The sequence below is a fragment of the Tympanuchus pallidicinctus genome, unplaced genomic scaffold (assembly GCF_026119805.1).
Source record: "Tympanuchus pallidicinctus isolate F22 unplaced genomic scaffold, pur_lepc_1.0 scaffold5, whole genome shotgun sequence".
In the NCBI taxonomy this organism is placed as follows: Eukaryota; Metazoa; Chordata; class Aves; order Galliformes; family Phasianidae; genus Tympanuchus; species Tympanuchus pallidicinctus.
Window position 1 is genome coordinate 9,928,237 of NW_026294769.1, and position 18,031 is coordinate 9,946,267.

Consider the following 18,031-nt stretch of genomic DNA (forward strand, 5'->3'; position numbering starts at 1 on the left):
AGTTAATAATTAAACATATGCAGCACAATGTTCTCAGCACAAATTCTTTCTCGGTAAGGAGGAAAAAGAAAGCTGAAAGCATTCTGTGGCCCTCCACAGGCATTTAGTTAGAGTGGGAGGATAAGTGACATCTCAACTGCTCACTGAGCCTCAAGTGAAAACAAACTAGAGGCCAACACAACATAGAATAAAAAGAGCCAATGGCCAAGCAAACCATGCCTCCACCAACTTTAAGTTCAGCAGTTATGTTTACAAAGTTATCCACACAACTGTGTCCAGAGATTCACACTGGGAGGCAGGCAGGCCAACTTATAACATTACTCCCTCCAGTCCCAGGATGAAGCCAGACCCCATATCATCCCACCATAGAATGCCTTGGGTTGGAAGGGACCTCAAGGATTATAATGTTCCAATCCTCCTGCCACAGGCAGGTTTGCCAGCTGCTAGATCAAGTACTAGATCAGATTGCCCAGGGCCCATTCAACCTGGCTTTGAACACCTCCAGGGATGGGGCATCCACAACCCCTCTGGGCAACCTGTTCCAGCGCCTCACCACTCTCTCAGTAAAAAGCATCCTCCTGACATCTAATCTAAATATCCCCTCCATTAGTATAAAAACATCCCCCCTTGTCCTATCACTGTCTGTCTGCATTAAAAGTTTATTTTCTTCATGTTCATAAACTGTCTTTAAATATTGGAAGGCTGCAATGAGATCTCTCCACATCCTTCTCTTTTCCAGGCTGAGCAAGGCCAGTTCCTTCAGCCTGTCTTCATAGAGGAGGTGCTCCAGCCCTTGGATCATCATCATGGCCCTCCTCTGGACCCTCTCCAAAATCTCCACATCTTTCCTGAGTGGGGAGCTCCAGACTTGGATGCAATACTCCGGATGGGGCCTCACAAGGGCAAAGAAGAGAGGGACAATCACCTCGCAGTCCCTGCTGGCCACCCTTCTTCTAATGGCACCCAGGATACCATTGACATTCCAGATTGCAAACACGCACTTCTGGCTCATGTTAAGTTTTTCATCCACCAGTCCTTCTCAGCATGGCTACTCTCAAGGAATTCTTCTCCCAGTTAGTATACATACCTTGGATAATCTACTGAACCATCTTAGTGTATGTGATTGTTCCTGTAACTGTCTTTCATCCTGTTTGCTCATCGAGCATCTCCTCCATTTCTACCATGCCCTAAGATTCCATTTTCATTGCTGCTTCATTTCCTGCTCCCTTATCCCTTCAAGGACTGCAGTTCTAGGATTTTGTTTGCAAACGTGTGCATAAAAGAAAATAATGCCTTCTCAGGCACATTTACCTTCTCTGCAATGTGATTTTCTAAGAGAAATCAAGGGCATGTCCAAGAAATTCATTTTAAGTATGTTGAGGCAAACTTTTTAAGCCGTGAGTGATTTTCTGCCTTGCTTAGCCAGCTGTTTTCACAAACCACATAGTCTTCTACCCACCCATTCTGTCATTATTATTTCTTTCCATGACTAATTGCGTAGTCAGAGAGTTTTTAAAAAAACTTTAATCCTCACAGTTTGCCTCACTTCTGTTTTGGTTTTTGGACATGATTATGAGAGAACTTCACTGACACAAAAACTGAGCATATACAAGTTACACACAATGCATCAATATGTTGCAGAAATTCAGAGGAAAAGAGAAGTGTACTGGAAGAAATTAAATGCTAAAAAGGTCTAACTAAATTTAAAACACTTCGAAATAGGATGTATCTAGCAGCCACTGTAAGTTGTGCATTTTCACGATATGACTTGGCCATTGGTTTTAAAACATTCTCAGCATAAAATTATTGTTGATAGAGCCTTAAATTTACTTTCCTTTAGTCTTGATGGCAATTGGACAGACTATGTAAAGAATGAACAAGGGAGATAAAACATCAATTCCACAACTATTTCTCTGATTACTAAAAACAGTGATTCTTCCACCTCTGCGGAAGATGCATCAAAAGGCAAGTGAAATGAAAGTCTTCAATACAAGCTTGAGAGGAGGGGAAATTAACTTCATAAGGGACTGGTGACCAGTACTCAAGTAATGCAATAGCTACGTTCCAAATAACATCTAAAACAAAAGCAAGAAAATACTACCCAAGAGTAATTTTTCTCACACTTCATTTCACAGAAAAACGGAATGCCCTGGGTTGGAAGGGACTTCTTCTAATCCACACCCCTGCTAAAGTAGGCTCCCTATAGTGAGCAAGCCAGGAAAGCATCCAGACTCTCCACACACTCTGGACAGCCTAGTTGGCTGCTCTGATATCCTCACAGTCAAGAAGAATTACTCATGTTCACGCAGAATTTCCTGTGTTCCTGTGTGTGCCCGTTGCCTCTTAATTCAGTCACTCAGCAACAGCAAAAAGAGCCTGGCCCCAACCATCGACTACTGTCCATCAGATATTTATAAGCATTGATAAGACCAACTCTCAGCCTTCTCTTCTTGCGCTGAGGAGCCCAGGACAGGACACGGTACTCCAGATGCGGCCTCACCAGGGCAGGGGAGACGGGGAGGATCACCTCCCTTGACCTGCTGGCCACGCTCTTTGGAAGGCAACCCAGGATCCCACTGGCCTTCTTGGCCGCCTGAGCACCCTGCTGCCTCATAGTCAGCCGACTGTCCGTCAGTACACCAAGTCCTTTTCCGTCAGGCAGCTTTCCAGCCACCCCTCTCCAAGCCCGTAGGGTTGCCTGGGGCTGTTGTGACCAAAATGCAGGACCCGACACCTGGCCCTGCGGAAACTCATAGAGTTTACCGCGGCCCAGCGACCCAGGTCCCTCTGTAGTGCCTTTTCCCCCCCCTGGCAGAGCAACGCTCCCTCCCAACTTGGAGTCATCCGCAAACCCACTGAGGGTGCACTCAATTCCCTCATCAAGATCGTTAATAAAGATGTCAAACAGAAGCGGCCTCAGTACCGAGCCCTGGAGGACACCACTCTGGACTGGCCGCCAACTGCACTTAACTCCACTGACCACAGCTCTTTGGGCCCGGCGTTTCACCCAGCGGAGCGTACGCCCATCCAAACCGTTGGCAGCCGCCTCTCCACAAGAATGTTGTGGGGGAGGGTGCCAAAGGCAGACCACATTGACAGCCATACCTTCATCCATTGAGTGCCTTACCTTGTCATAGAATGAAGTCAGGTTTGTCAGACAGGATCTACCATTCATAAAGCCATGCTGATTGGGCCTCATCCCCCAGTTTACCATTAACTGGTCCGTGAGGCCTCCCGAGACGATCCATTTCATGGCCTTTCCTGGCACCGAGGTGAGACTACAGGTCTGTAGCTATCAGGATCATCTTTCCAGCCCTTCTTGAAGATGGGTGTCACGTTTGCCAGTCCAACGGGACGTTTCCAGTTAGCCAGGACTGCCGAAAGAGGGTGGAGAGTGGCTCGGCAACCACATCCGCCAACTCCCTCAGCACCCTAGGACGCAGTCCATCTGGCCCCACGGACTTGTGAGCACCCAGCTTTCAGAGCAGGTCCCAAACCATCTCATCGTGGATTGTGCAGGGCCTATTCTGTTCCCCATCCCTACCTACCGGCACAAGGGGCTGTGTGCCCAGGGAGTAACTAGTCTTACTATTAAGGACTGAGGCAAAGAAGGTGTATGGGAGCTGCTGAGTCACAGCCTGAACCACTGATTGATCGCCTGAGGCAAGGACTGACTCAGCCACGGGAGCACGGGTGGAGGCAATTCAACTGTGTGACCCGGAGGGGTGCAGCCTGGCTCCACCTCTCCCAGACCCCATTTGAGGGCTGACTGCCGCTGGGGAAGGATCTCTTTCCGGAGATCCCTCCCTTTGGAGTTTTCTACTGCGAGCCTAGGCCACGGCTGAGCGTTTGATTTTTGATTCTCCCTTTCCACCACGATAATCTTTCTAATGATAAAACCCGTATAATACCATCCTAACCACGCCACTCTGCTATCTGTACGTTTGTAAATCATACAGAACAAGTACCTCAGCCTTATCCTGACCCTTGGTCACCACGTTGCCCTCAGCATCATCCAGCAGGGGATGGAGACTCTCCCTAGCCTTCCACTCGCTGCTGATGTATTTACAGAAATATTTACTGTTGTCCTTCGCCTTAGCGGCCAAGTTCAGTTCTAGCTGGCCTTTGGCTTTTCTAATTTTCTCCCTGCACGGCTTCACTACGTACTCGTAATTGTCATAAGTTGCTTGCCCATTCTTCAAATACCAAAAACTTTACTTTTGTTCCCGAGTTCCAGCCAAAGGTCTCTGTTCAGCCTGACCGGCTTCCTTGCCCGTCAACTTGTCTTCCATGACTCGGTGACGGTCAGCTCCTGCACTTTTAAAATAACTTCCATAAAAGTATGCCCAGCCTTCCCGGGCTCCTGTGCGCTCCAGAACTGCCTCCCAAGGGACCTTCTCAACCACGGTCCAAAAGAGGCCAAGGTCTGCCCTCTGGAAGTCCAAGGGGGCAGCAGTTCCTGCTGACTCCCATCCGTGCTTCAACAGGGATCGGAAAATGCAGTATCTTGGGATCACTTTGCCAACTCACAGAATCACAGAATCACCCGGGTTGGAAGGGACCTCAAGGATCATGTAGTTCCAACCCCCCTGCCTAGCAGGGCCACCAAACATACACCTTCAGATCAGGTTGCCCAGGACCCCGTCCAACCTGGCCTTGAACACGTCCAAGGACGGGGCATCCACAACCTCCCTGGGCAGCCCGTTCCAGGGCCTAACCACTCTCCTTGTAAAGAACTTCCCCCTAACATCCAACCTAAATCTTCCCTCCTTCAACTTGCATCCATTTCCCCTAGTCCTGCTGTTGTCAGCCCTTCTGAAGAGTTTACTCCCCTCCTGGGTGTAGGTTCCCTTCAGGTATTGATAGGCTGCAATGAGGTCACCCCGCAGCCTTCTCTTCTCCAGGCTGAACAAGCCCAACTTCCTCAGCCTGTCCTCATAGGGGAGGTGCTCCAGCCCTCTGATCATCTTAGTCGCCCTCCTCTGGTCCCTTTCCAAAATCTCAATGTCTTTCTTGTACTGAGGGCTCCACACCTGGACACAGTGCTCCAGATGGGGCCTCACAAGAGCCGAGTAGAGAGGGACAATCACCTCCCTGTCCCTGCTGACCACCCCTCTCCTGATGGAGCCCAGGATCCCATTTGCCTTCCGAGCTGCCAGAGCGCACTGCTGGCTCATGTTCAGTCTCTCGTCCATCAGGACCCCCAGGTCCTTCTCTGCCGAGCTGCTCTCAAGGACCACTCCTCCCAGCCTGTACGGGTGCCTGGGGTTCTTCCGGCCCAAATGCAAAACCTTGCACTTTGCCGTGTTGAACCTCATTAGGTTCACCCGAGCCCAGCCCTCCAGCCTGTCGAGGTCCCTCTGAATGGCATCCCTTCCTTCCACCGTATCAACCGCACCACTCAGCTTGGTGTCGTCAGCAAACTTGCTGAGGGTGCACTCAATTCCCTCATCGATGTCATTAATAAAGACGTTAAAGAGCACCGGTCCCAAGACAGACCCTTGGGGGACACCACTTGTTACCGGCCTCCACCTGGACATAGAGCCATTGACCACCACCCTCTGTCTGCGGCCTTTCAACCAATTGCTTATCCATCGGGTTGTCCACCCATCAAATCCACTTCCCTCCAACTTGGAGATGAGGATGTGGTGGGGGACCATGTCAAAGGCCTTGCTCAGGTCCAGGTAAATGACATCGGTCGCCTTCCCTTCGTCCACCAATGCCGTCACGCCATCATAGAAGGCCACAAGATTAGTCAGGCATGACCTTCATTTGGTGAAGCCGTGCTGGCTGTCTCGGATCACATGCTCATTCTTTATGTGATCGAGCATGTTGTCCAGGAGGATCTGTTCCATCATCTTCCCAGGCACGGAGGTGAGACTCACCAGCCTGTAGTTCCCCGGTCCTCCCTGCTCCCCTTCTTGTATATGGGAGTGACGTGACCCTTCCTCCAGTCATCCGGGACCTCACCTGACAGCCACGACTTCTCAAATATGATGGAGAGCGGCTCGGCAACCACCTCAGCCAGCTCCTTCAGGACCCTGGGATGCACGCCATCCGGCCCCATAGACTTGTATTCATTCAGTCTAAGGAGGCACTCTCGGACTTGCTCTGCCCTTACAGTGGGGAGGGATTTACCTCCTTGGTCCCCACACAGAGGTTTGGGGATGCAGGGTTCAGGGACGGGAAAAAGACTAGAATCCGGGCCACCAGTGAAGACCGAGGTGAAGAACTCATTCAGCACCTCAGCTTTCTCTTCATCTGTTGAAGCCAGTTCTCCTTTTAAATTTACCAAAGTAGGTACGCCCGTTTTGGCCTTTCTCTTCTGGCCAATGTACCTGTAGAAGGTTTTCTTATTGTTTTTCACGTCCCTTGCCAAGTTCAGTTCTGCCTGCGCCTTGGCTTCCCTGATCCCACGTCTGCAAGTCCGGACGGCATCCCTGTACTCTTCCCAGGTGACACAGCCTTGTTTCCAGAGCTTGTACACCCCTTTCTTCGCCCTCAGTTCTCTCAGCAGGTCCTTGCTGAGCCATGCCGGTTTCCTACCTCGCCTGCCCACTTTCTTATTCAGAGGAATGGAGACCACTTGTGCTTCCAGGAGGGCATCTTTGAAGAGCCGCCAGCTCTCCTCAACATCCTTGTCCTTGTCAGCCGCTCCCTCCCTCCTCCTCCCCAACAGGAGAGCAGGAGAAAAGGGAATGAAAAGGCTTATGGGGCGAGATAGACAATAGGGAGATCTCTTAACAGTTACTCCGATGGACAAAAGAGACTCAACATGGGAAAAAAGTTGAATGAATTGATGTTTTATTTGATGTTAACATTGTGGCTTTGTGATTTTTGTTGCTGATATTCCACCTCAGAAGATCACGTAAAATAGTGGGAGTTAAAGAGTTAATGTTCTGGTTCCTTGAACTGCCATTCATGGGCACGTGGGGTCCTCGGATGGGAGGGGAGGAGCGGCATTCCCGAGGACCTAGCGCGCAGAGGAGGAAAGGTGGAGCTACTGGCAGGACACCAGCCTCTTCTTCCCACTCTTGGTTTGCCACGGAGAAAAGCACGTGCTTCCCCTGCAGTCTTCTAACATGAGATCTTGTATTTTGGATACTTCCGTCTCTCTCATTTTGTTTGATTTTGTTGGATTCAGTAAATTCAGCTCCTCCTCAGACAGTTGCCATTGATTTTGTTTTTGTTGTTGGTTGGTTTTCTTTGTTGTCAGACACACGTGTTGTCTCCCTTCCCCCTCTCCTGGAGCGCACGGCCCACATCATGCCTTGCCTTGTTAGTCACAGAGCTGAGGCCGGATGTGCCGCGCTGTTAGAAGGTAGGGTAATTTTTGTTGCCACTCTCTTTTTGTCCCCTGGGTTTGTGCCCCTGTCACGGGCTCAGATCTGGAGACTCCTCCACGAAAGGTGAACCAAGTGGCTTTCCCTTAGCTTCACCGTCAGGGGCTGGATTGCCGTGGAGCCTGAACTGATACACACACGTGTAGTCCGGGTGGCCCCAGTTGCTCAGCACTCGCAGCTTGATGTAATTGATGAACCCGGAGTGCTTGTTCTGCAATGAGAAAAAGAAATGAACTGTGTTTTCCTCTCTCCTCTTTGGCCACTGACAATGCAGGAGTGACACACTCACGCAAAATCCTACTTCAGTCTGCCTTGCTAGGTCTTCTGACACGCTGATAAGCTGCCATAGCGCAATCAAGACATTTCTTACCCTGCTCCACCTCTTTGGCCACGTGAGTTTTAAAGAAATAAACAGCTACCAAAAGCTGCAGCAAATACACAGCCAAGTTCTTTGCACTTGCTTTGAGTGTGTGTTCTCACACAGAAAAACGCAGGGGTCGTAAGTCTCATTGCTTTCTCCAGAATGTCACCCATCAGAATGGCCTCCCTGATGCTGCCCATTACCGGCAACGACAAAATCCTTGGAAAGCCACACATCCCCAGTGTGAAAGTAGCCCGCCAACAGTACTGCACCCTACGTGAGGCAGCCGCTTGTGTGCAATTGGAAGCCACCTGGTCATGGCAATTTCTGCTGCAAGTGTAGCTGGAGCTTAGCTGAAGCAGCTATAAGCTGAAGCAGCTCTGCAGCTTAAAAGCCAGAAGGAAACAGAAACAGCCCAGCGGTCCGGGCATATGCAGGCAGTATAGAGGCAGCAGCAGACATGCAAGAGGGCCCTCATACGCCTCAGGCTTGGAAGCTTTTCCCCAGCCAACCGCGGTTCTCCTCTCCCACGCTTCACGTCCCTCTTTGTAACCTTACCTGCAGCTGGAAGGTCTGACTGGGATCCTGGCCTGGCGTGAAGGTGAACTCTCCTAGCAAAGTTCCTTCCTTGTCACCTTCTTCCTGCAGGCCCTACAGGAAGACAGGGGTGGAGAAAACAGAACAGTGGGATGCGCTGCTGGAAGAGGATCACAGTGCCCCACAGGACTTTCTGCAGCAAAGGTGGTCTAGGACCATCCACTGTGCCACTTCCCTTTCCCTCTGCCTCTCAAACTACCAACTCGCCCCAAGAGCGGGAAACCTTCTTTGCTGTGCTACCTTGGACAAAAAAGGAACGCTGTGGAAATGGAGCAACTCTGAGGAGCTTGTTTCTCGCCCTGTGCAGGGAAGAACTGCACGCAGCAGCCCTCTTGGATCTGCAACCACCCTCCACGTCAAACGCTACGCAAAACTACTGCCACATCCCAGAGGAATCACTTACATAGACAGCAAAGTCCTTAGGAGCACTGGAGGTGCTGTCTGCATGGTAGGCCATTGCTGGAACTCCATGGTTTAACGTAACTGCCGTGGGAAAGATGGCCCTGGGCAACTTGATGAGGACGTGCCCTTGGCTTCCTGGGAAGGGCCAGCAGTTACCTGGCTGATTGTCAGGCTGAAAAGAGAAGAAGAAACAGCGTTCATGTGCAAAAGAGCGTCCTGGCTGAAAATCCTGCTGCAGCATCAGGGGCTCTGCAGGTGTACTGGCCCACCAGCTCTGCTCCAAAGCACAGGCATACGGGCATGGCGGTGAGCTGGGTGCACAACCTGCAGAAGCTCTTGGGCTCCTTCTTTTGTGGGGCAGCTTGCAAAAAATAAAAAAGAGGGGCTGCTGTGGCTGAAAGGCACCTGCCCGGGGCAAAGAAGGGCCCACCTGCACGAGCCTTTCCTGCAAGGGGAAGCAATCGCTCCCTCTCATTCAGTCCCACCCCCTTCCCCCGGCACCAGCCAGGGCTCCGACTTGTGCAGGTAGCTCAGGAGCAGTGCCAGGATGGGCTGGCAAACACAACAAGGGGCCCTCCTGCAGTGCACGCCCTCCGTGCCCTCTGGGGTTCATTAAGAGCCCCAGCGTTCTCGCAGCCCGGATCTCTCGTGGAACCTTATGGGTTCCCCTTCAGTGCCGGCCAGACAGCTCCAGAATGGCTGGGAAGACAAGCAAGCTAGCCTGGCAGAAGCTTCCACAGAGGACCTGGGGCAGTCTGGCAGAAGAAATTCTCTGCCGGGATACACAGGAAGGGAGTAGGTCCTCGCAAGAAGGGGTGAAGACAAGGGTAAAGGCAACCCTCAGCAGGGCGTATGGCCCCCTCTGCCCCGCACCGTTCTTCCTCTGTTTCACACTGTTCTTACCTCAAGAATAATCTCAGGAGGCCTCATATATGGTGTCAGCAGCAACGAGTGCCAGAAGGCTTTCCCGCTTCCAATCCAGGAGGGAGAAGTCTTGGAACGAACGATAGCGGCGCCTGCAAATAAAAACACGGGCACAGTGGTCAAGCAAGGCCAGGAGGAACCAAGGGCTGCTGACTCTGTTTTCCACATGAACAGCTGCACAGAAATGCCGGCTGCCTTTGCACTGTCCTCTTCAAAAGAGTTTCAAAGGCAGCCATACATCCCCAACAGTGATATTCCCCTCGTTCTCACCTGCCGTATCCCTCTGCAACACAATGCAGGGACTCGCTCAGCTATCCTAAGGGGCCACATAAACTGACAGCCAGCTGAGCAGTCACGTGAGAAACAACACCAAGTAGGAGTAGCACTTTTCAGATGTGCTCCAGCCCGTTGAAGGCTCTCTCAGCAAGCACATTCTCAGGGCACACGGTGGCCATTCACTCCTCACCCCTTCTCCCCTACCCTGCCCAAATGCCCATCCTGTCAAACTGGACAAGACGCCCTTTGGAACCACCATCTGTGGTCTGGTTGTTTCTACAGCTTAACGGCACCTGAAGTTTTGCTGGCATAATTACGCATCTGGAATGGGCTTTCTTCCAGCTTCTCCAGGACTTGATTGATCATCTCTTGAACAGCCTGGGAAGGAAGACAAAGGAGAGCGCTCGTCAGAAGGAAAAGAAAAGGGAAAAGAGTTGCCTCCCAGCTCCCCTACAAAGCCTGCCAAAGCAAACTCGGCTGCTCCACTTGGATGTAATTCACACTGCCTGGGAGTTGCCTGCGAACCTCCAGAGCTCTACTATGACCATCTGGCACGGGAACAGAGAGGCTGCTCACTCCAGCGCACTGGACACGGATGCGGCACGAATGGGCTTTTCCTGTCGAGATGCCCCATGACAGGCAGGCTGCGCTGACAGTCCTGCTGGCCAGGAGATGGGGCTCGAGTCAGGCACGAGGCAGGGATTGCCCAGAGGTCACCACAACTGCTGCAGGCCAGCCACACACAGAGAGTTAACTTGAAGCAGAAGACAGAGCTTGCCTACTGCAATGGGGAAGAAAGGCAAAACGCAGAAGGAACTAATGCCTGCCAGGCCTCGGGCTAACATGGCCTTTGAGATTCCCATCACGGGAATCACCGTCAGCTCAGGCTTCGGGCAGACCTGGGGCCGTGCGAGCTCAAGCCACCAAAAGAGACGGTGTCCACGGAGCAAGGGCTCTGAAACCAGAACAGCCTTCAGACTGGATGCCCCACGGGGAGGCTGAAACACAGCGTCTCCTGTGCATCTGCACAGGCCCCAGGCACCCAGGGCAGCCGGGCTCAACTCAGGGTGCTGGCTTACAGGTCTTCCAGGGGAACCTGCCACCTCATGCACAGCAGAAGGTGCAGGGAAGGACTGACAGAGAGCAAGAAACAACTAAAAGGCATCTGAAATTCCCATCAGAGTTCATTCCTTTCCCCCACAAGAGCTCCGGAGCAACAGAGAAAAGGACCGATGGTGATGCACCAGCATTTCTTCCTGCTGGACAAGCCTTTTAGCTGTCTGTGACAGGGAACGCTAGAGAGATATAATGCCACAGTGGCGAAAGAACTCTCTCAGCAGAGCTTTTTGCAATGTCCTCTTACCTCGCTGGTAAAGCCTGGGAGCTCAGTTCTCTTCAGGGCCTCGTGGAGAGCACGCAGGGTGATGTCCTTTGCTCCCCATTGCAGGAAACGAAGCTGCTGCTGGATCTTCTCGAGCTCTTGTTCCACCCTCAGCATTTCCAGATCATCACCCACCAGCCTAGAGACAGCAGGTAATTGATGGAGACAGCGCACACAGCTGTCTTCTCACAAGCCGTGAGATGTGAGGCAGAGAACGAGCCTCACTCCGTGTGACGACAGGGTAACCGAGGTTTAATAGAGAGTTGACAATACTGGTTGGCAAGCTCCAAGAGCTCCCGACCGAGAAGCTGCTTCCTGGCTTCCTGGCTAACTTTGGGGGAACTAACGGACATGGAGAGATAGCAGCTCGAATGGGGAAGGGGAGAAACTCGGGGCATTGGTCACAGAAGTTGGACTCGGGTAACAAGTGGTCATGGACAAGGGGCAGAGCTCCTCTAGAGAAGAGTCCAGCCAAAGGGAGATTCTTTTCTTACCGTGAAGTCTTTTTTTCCACTGCCCTTGAGCCTCCAGCAAGACTTCCAACGCAGTAAACACCTGCCAGGAATTCCACAAAGCTCTCCATAAATCACCTCTATAAATGTTCTGCCTTGGGCTGCCCACTCCCCTATCCCTGGGCAGAACAAATTGTTGGAGGCTTCCGAAAGAAGCATCCTCAAATCAGAGCTCTACTGAGACTCACCGAAGGACATCACAGTCACGGTGAACAGCAGCAGGGAAACTGTCTTCCAAGCCTTAGGTTGCCTACAAAGAAGGAGAAGCGTGGTGAAGAACGGTGAAGCAGGCCGTATCTGTACAGTGCAGAAGACGACTACGGAGCAACAGATGTTTAAAACTTGGGAAGGAACCATATCCTTACCGGTTCCCACGCCTGCCTTGCTGTCGTTTCGCCATTTCTCCGAAGCACAGCGACAAAAGACGCAGCTCGAAGCACAGCGACAAAAGAAAGACGCAGCTCGAAGCACAGCGACAAAAGACGCAGCTCGAAGCACAGCGACAAAAGACGCAGCTCGAAGCACAGCGACAAAAGACGCAGCTCGAAGCACAGCGACAAAAGACGCAGCTCGAAGCACAAGCCACAAAAGACGCAGCTCGAAGCACAAGCCACAAAAGACGCAGCTCGCAAGGAGTGAGCCAAACCCTGTCCAACAGCTATGCCGTCAGGACCGAGAGTGGCCAAGGGCGGGGACAAGCTGCCTCAGTGCTGAGGGCCCTCTGTGACTTCACAATGGTCAGTGATGTCACCGCAGAGCAGGCAGCGCCATGTTTTGAGGGACAGGGAACAGGCTTTGCACCTCCTGCCTGCAGGGGAAAAGATCCTACAAGGTCAAAAAAAAACCAAACACCTCCTGCCCAGCAGCCTGCTTGGTAGGATTTTGCTGAAGGGGAACGGGCTGGGAGCTACAAGCCGCCTGCCTTTTCGGTCCCTGCTTTTGATGCCCTGTACATCAGATGTCTCACTCCGGGTACCCAGACTTTTCCAATGCTTTCCTATATCTGTCTTCCTACTGTCAGCCAGCGCTTCTTTACAGCCACGGCACAAGCAGACGTGAAGGACCACAGATGTTGGTAGAAAGCACCAACAGGAAAAAACTGCACGTAGTTCTCCCTGCTTGTGAGAATTTCCACGCACGTACATGCATGTCAGTTGTTGCCTTTTTTAAGATGTCAAGTAAATTATCCTGTGGTCAAAAAAACACCAAAATTCTTCTGTTTGCACCAACCTCTAAGGCATTTGTTTGTGAGGTGGCTTTTGCTGATCCTCTTGGTATCCTTCCCCGCCACGGAAGGGGCAGAAGAAAAAACCACTTGCACACCCGCTCCATCAACTACCCGCGCAAGTCCTCTGAAGTCTTTTTTCATAGTCCTCATGCTTTTCTCAGTGACTTCATCACTGCCGGCCTGAACTGTCAATAAGGGGTAATAATCAGAAGGGCCAATGAGACCAGGAAGTTTCCCAGAAACGTCCCTGACCCGCGCCCCAAGGAGGCAGCAGTCCTCCCTACTGGTAGGGTCCAGCTGACACGCAGGGCCCTCCGCTCCTCTCAGCAGGGAGCTGCCAATGACAGCCACCCTTCTTTCCTTCCAGGTGGAGGCAGTCTTGACGCGTGAGGTCGACTGCTTCGCCCGGGACAACCTCCCAAGTGGACCTTCCCCCACACCCTGATCCACCTCTCCCTTGAGTTCCGGGGCCTCACGCCTATTTTGCAGAGGCACCTGGGGAACCGAGCTTGGTCGGGACGGCGCTTGCCTACATCGCCTGGCCGGGACCCATTTCCACTCCTCCTCTTCTCTCAAACTGCCTCGCTCTGCTCGGCAACGGCAGGGCAGGGGGCCCACCTCTGCCTGATGAGTATCACCCCCACGTCTACCTCTCAGAGGCTTACACCACAAGCCTGCCTCCCGCTCACGCTTTCTGATACTCCTGAACCTCTCAACGTCCTCCTGGAGTGCAGCCACCATATGCAGCACATCATCCACCTGCTCGCACTTCAGGCAGCTTGCCTTCCTGCCTGCCTTCTCCGGCACCAACGGACTCAGTCACTTGCTGCAGCCACAGACTTGAACTTCCACTTCTTCAGGCAGGGGCTCTGAGTCACCACTGTATTTCTCCCCAGGCCGTTCCACCCGGTGGACACCACGGTGAGATACGTTATCCGGGAGGCAGGCGGCAGTTCTACTAGTGGGCAGAGATTCCAGGCCCCCTGCACACTGCCGTGCCTCCCCGCTTCTCCGCCCAGCCCACTGCCGTCTCGTGCCCCGTAAGCTCGCCCTGCTCCCTGCGGCCCGCAGCAGGTTATACACGCAGGGGCGGTCCCCCGCTGCTCCTGGCTCCGCCGCCTCGGCGTCAGTTTACTGCTGCCGCGCGGAGGACAATGGCGGCCGGCAGTGCTCTCTAATAGGGCCACCCGTCAAGCCGAGGCGATTCCCTGCTGCAGTGCGGAGTGCGTCCGCTCCGTGCCGAGCACCTGTTAAAGCAGGTTCCCTGTGGTGGGCTACCCAGGAAAGCGTCCAGCCTGGTTCACTGCTCTGATAGCCACACAGTCAAGAAACATTCCCTCGTGTTCGCATGGAATTTCCTCTGTTCCTCCGTGTGCCCGTTGCCCCTTAATCCTGGCTGTAGGCACCAGCAAAAAGAGCCTGACCCCACCCACTCGACTACTGTGCATTAGATATTTACAAGCGGTGATAAGATCCCCCCTCAGCCTTCTCTTCTCCAGGCTGAACAGGCCCAGCCCTCGCACCCTTTCCCCATGAGGGAGATGCTCCCCAGGACACGGTACTCCAGATGCGGCCTCACCAGGGCAGGGGAGAGGGGGAGGATCACCTCCCTTGACCTGCGGGCCGCGCTGTTCGGAAGGCAGCCCAGGATCCCACTGGCCACAAGGCTGGCTCACAGCCACCCCGTTGCCCACCGGGACACCGAGGCCGTTCCACACAGAGCTTCTCTCCAGCACGTCGTTCCCTCACCTGTAGTGACGCACGCTCTTAATCCTCCTTCTTCTTCCTGTGTGTGCCCATTGCCTCTTAATTCAGTCACTCAGCAACAGCAAAAAAGAGCCTGGCCCCAACCAGCGACTAATATCCATCAGATATTTATAAGCATTGATAAGACCAACTCTCAGCCTTCTCTTCTTGCGCTGAGGAGCCCAGGACAGGACACGGTACTCCAGATGCGGCCTCACCAGGGCAGGGGAGACGGGGAGGATCACCTCCCTTGACCTGCTGGCCACGCTCTTTGGAAGGCAACCCAGGATCCCACTGGCCTTCTTGGCCGCCTGAGCACCCTGCTGCCTCATAGTCAGCCGACTGTCCGTCAGTACACCAAGTCCTTTTCCGTCAGGCAGCTTTCCAGCCACCCCTCTCCAAGCCCGTAGGGTTGCCTGGGGCTGTTGTGACCAAAATGCAGGACCCGACACCTGGCCCTGCGGAAACTCATAGAGTTTACCGCGGCCCAGCGACCCAGGTCCCTCTGTAGTGCCTTTTCCCCCCCCTGGCAGAGCAACGCTCCCTCCCAACTTGGAGTCATCCGCAAACCCACTGAGGGTGCACTCAATTCCCTCATCAAGATCGTTAATAAAGATGTCAAACAGAAGCGGCCTCAGTACCGAGCCCTGGAGGACACCACTCTGGACTGGCCGCCAACTGCACTTAACTCCACTGACCACAGCTCTTTGGGCCCGGCGTTTCACCCAGCGGAGCGTACGCCCATCCAAACCGTTGGCAGCCGCCTCTCCACAAGAATGTTGTGGGGGAGGGTGCCAAAGGCAGACCACATTGACAGCCATACCTTCATCCATTGAGTGCCTTACCTTGTCATAGAATGAAGTCAGGTTTGTCAGACAGGATCTACCATTCATAAAGCCATGCTGATTGGGCCTCATCCCCCAGTTTACCATTAACTGGTCCGTGAGGCCTCCCGAGACGATCCATTTCATGGCCTTCCCTGGCACCGAGGTGAGACTACAGGTCTGTAGCTATCAGGATCATCTTTCCAGCCCTTCTTGAAGATGGGTGTCACGTTTGCCAGTCCAACGGGACGTTTCCAGTTAGCCAGGACTGCCGAAAGAGGGTGGAGAGTGGCTCGGCAACCACATCCGCCAACTCCCTCAGCACCCTAGGACGCAGTCCATCTGGCCCCACGGACTTGTGAGCACCCAGCTTTCAGAGCAGGTCCCAAACCATCTCATCGTGGATTGTGCAGGGCCTATTCTGTTCCCCATCCCTACCTACCGGCACAAGGGGCTGTGTGCCCAGGGAGTAACTAGTCTTACTATTAAGGACTGAGGCAAAGAAGGTGTATGGGAGCTGCTGAGTCACAGCCTGAACCACTGATTGATCGCCTGAGGCAAGGACTGACTCAGCCACGGGAGCACGGGTGGAGGCAATTCAACTGTGTGACCCGGAGGGGTGCAGCCTGGCTCCACCTCTCCCAGACCCCATTTGAGGGCTGACTGCCGCTGGGGAAGGATCTCTTTCCGGAGATCCCTCCCTTTGGAGTTTTCTACTGCGAGCCTAGGCCACGGCTGAGCGTTTGATTTTTGATTCTCCCTTTCCACCACGATAATCTTTCTAATGATAAAACCCGTATAATACCATCCTAACCACGCCACTCTGCTATCTGTACGTTTGTAAATCATACAGAACAAGTACCTCAGCCTTATCCTGACCCTTGGTCACCACGTTGCCCTCAGCATCATCCAGCAGGGGATGGAGACTCTCCCTAGCCTTCCACTCGCTGCTGATGTATTTACAGAAATATTTACTGTTGTCCTTCGCCTTAGCGGCCAAGTTCAGTTCTAGCTGGCCTTTGGCTTTTCTAATTTTCTCCCTGCACGGCTTCACTACGTACTCGTAATTGTCATAAGTTGCTTGCCCATTCTTCAAATACCAAAAACTTTACTTTTGTTCCCGAGTTCCAGCCAAAGGTCTCTGTTCAGCCTGACCGGCTTCCTTGCCCGTCAACTTGTCTTCCATGACTCGGTGACGGTCAGCTCCTGCACTTTTAAAATAACTTCCATAAAAGTATGCCCAGCCTTCCCGGGCTCCTGTGCGCTCCAGAACTGCCTCCCAAGGGACCTTCTCAACCACGGTCCAAAAGAGGCCAAGGTCTGCCCTCTGGAAGTCCAAGGGGGCAGCAGTTCCTGCTGACTCCCATCCGTGCTTCAACAGGGATCGGAAAATGCAGTATCTTGGGATCACTTTGCCAACTCACAGAATCACAGAATCACCCGGGTTGGAAGGGACCTCAAGGATCATGTAGTTCCAACCCCCCTGCCTAGCAGGGCCACCAAACATACACCTTCAGATCAGGTTGCCCAGGACCCCGTCCAACCTGGCCTTGAACACGTCCAAGGACGGGGCATCCACAACCTCCCTGGGCAGCCCGTTCCAGGGCCTAACCACTCTCCTTGTAAAGAACTTCCCCCTAACATCCAACCTAAATCTTCCCTCCTTCAACTTGCATCCATTTCCCCTAGTCCTGCTGTTGTCAGCCCTTCTGAAGAGTTTACTCCCCTCCTGGGTGTAGGTTCCCTTCAGGTATTGATAGGCTGCAATGAGGTCACCCCGCAGCCTTCTCTTCTCCAGGCTGAACAAGCCCAACTTCCTCAGCCTGTCCTCATAGGGGAGGTGCTCCAGCCCTCTGATCATCTTAGTCGCCCTCCTCTGGTCCCTTTCCAAAATCTCAATGTCTTTCTTGTACTGAGGGCTCCACACCTGGACACAGTACTCCAGATGGGGCCTCACAAGAGCCGAGTAGAGAGGGACAATCACCTCCCTGTCCCTGCTGACCACCCCTCTCCTGATGGAGCCCAGGATCCCATTTGCCTTCCGAGCTGCCAGAGCGCACTGCTGGCTCATGTTCAGTCTCTCGTCCATCAGGACCCCCAGGTCCTTCTCTGCCGAGCTGCTCTCAAGGACCACTCCTCCCAGCCTGTACGGGTGCCTGGGGTTCTTCCGGCCCAAATGCAAAACCTTGCACTTTGCCGTGTTGAACCTCATTAGGTTCACCCGAGCCCAGCCCTCCAGCCTGTCGAGGTCCCTCTGAATGGCATCCCTTCCTTCCACCGTATCAACCGCACCACTCAGCTTGGTGTCGTCAGCAAACTTGCTGAGGGTGCACTCAATTCCCTCATCGATGTCATTAATAAAGACGTTAAAGAGCACCGGTCCCAAGACAGACCCTTGGGGGACACCACTTGTTACCGGCCTCCACCTGGACATAGA

General features: G+C 53.1%; 1 protein-coding gene across 4 annotated transcripts in view; it reads right to left on the minus strand.

The window, feature by feature from the left end:
- Positions 1 to 7,200: 7,200 nt before the first annotated feature.
- LOC128090845 (SUN domain-containing protein 3-like) overlaps positions 7,201 to 18,031 on the minus strand; it is a 32,100-nt gene continuing 21,269 nt past the window's right edge. For 2 of the 4 annotated variants that reach the window (XM_052703553.1, XM_052703552.1), the window contains exons 2-9: positions 11,985 to 12,046; positions 11,779 to 11,839; positions 11,267 to 11,423; positions 10,197 to 10,281; positions 9,607 to 9,719; positions 8,705 to 8,875; positions 8,263 to 8,355; positions 7,201 to 7,554 (exon numbers count right to left, since the gene is read on the minus strand). In XM_052703553.1, the coding sequence (XP_052559513.1) occupies positions 7,375 to 7,554; positions 8,263 to 8,355; positions 8,705 to 8,875; positions 9,607 to 9,719; positions 10,197 to 10,281; positions 11,267 to 11,423; positions 11,779 to 11,839; positions 11,985 to 11,994 (870 nt within the window). In that variant the 5' untranslated portion in view covers positions 11,995 to 12,046 and the 3' untranslated portion in view covers positions 7,201 to 7,374. Of the gene's footprint in view, positions 7,555 to 8,262; positions 8,356 to 8,704; positions 8,876 to 9,606; positions 9,720 to 10,196; positions 10,282 to 11,266; positions 11,424 to 11,778; positions 11,840 to 11,984; positions 12,047 to 14,271; positions 14,439 to 14,773; positions 14,797 to 18,031 lie in introns of those variants that run through there. The other 2 variants (XM_052703554.1, XM_052703551.1) reach the window with 2 other exon arrangements.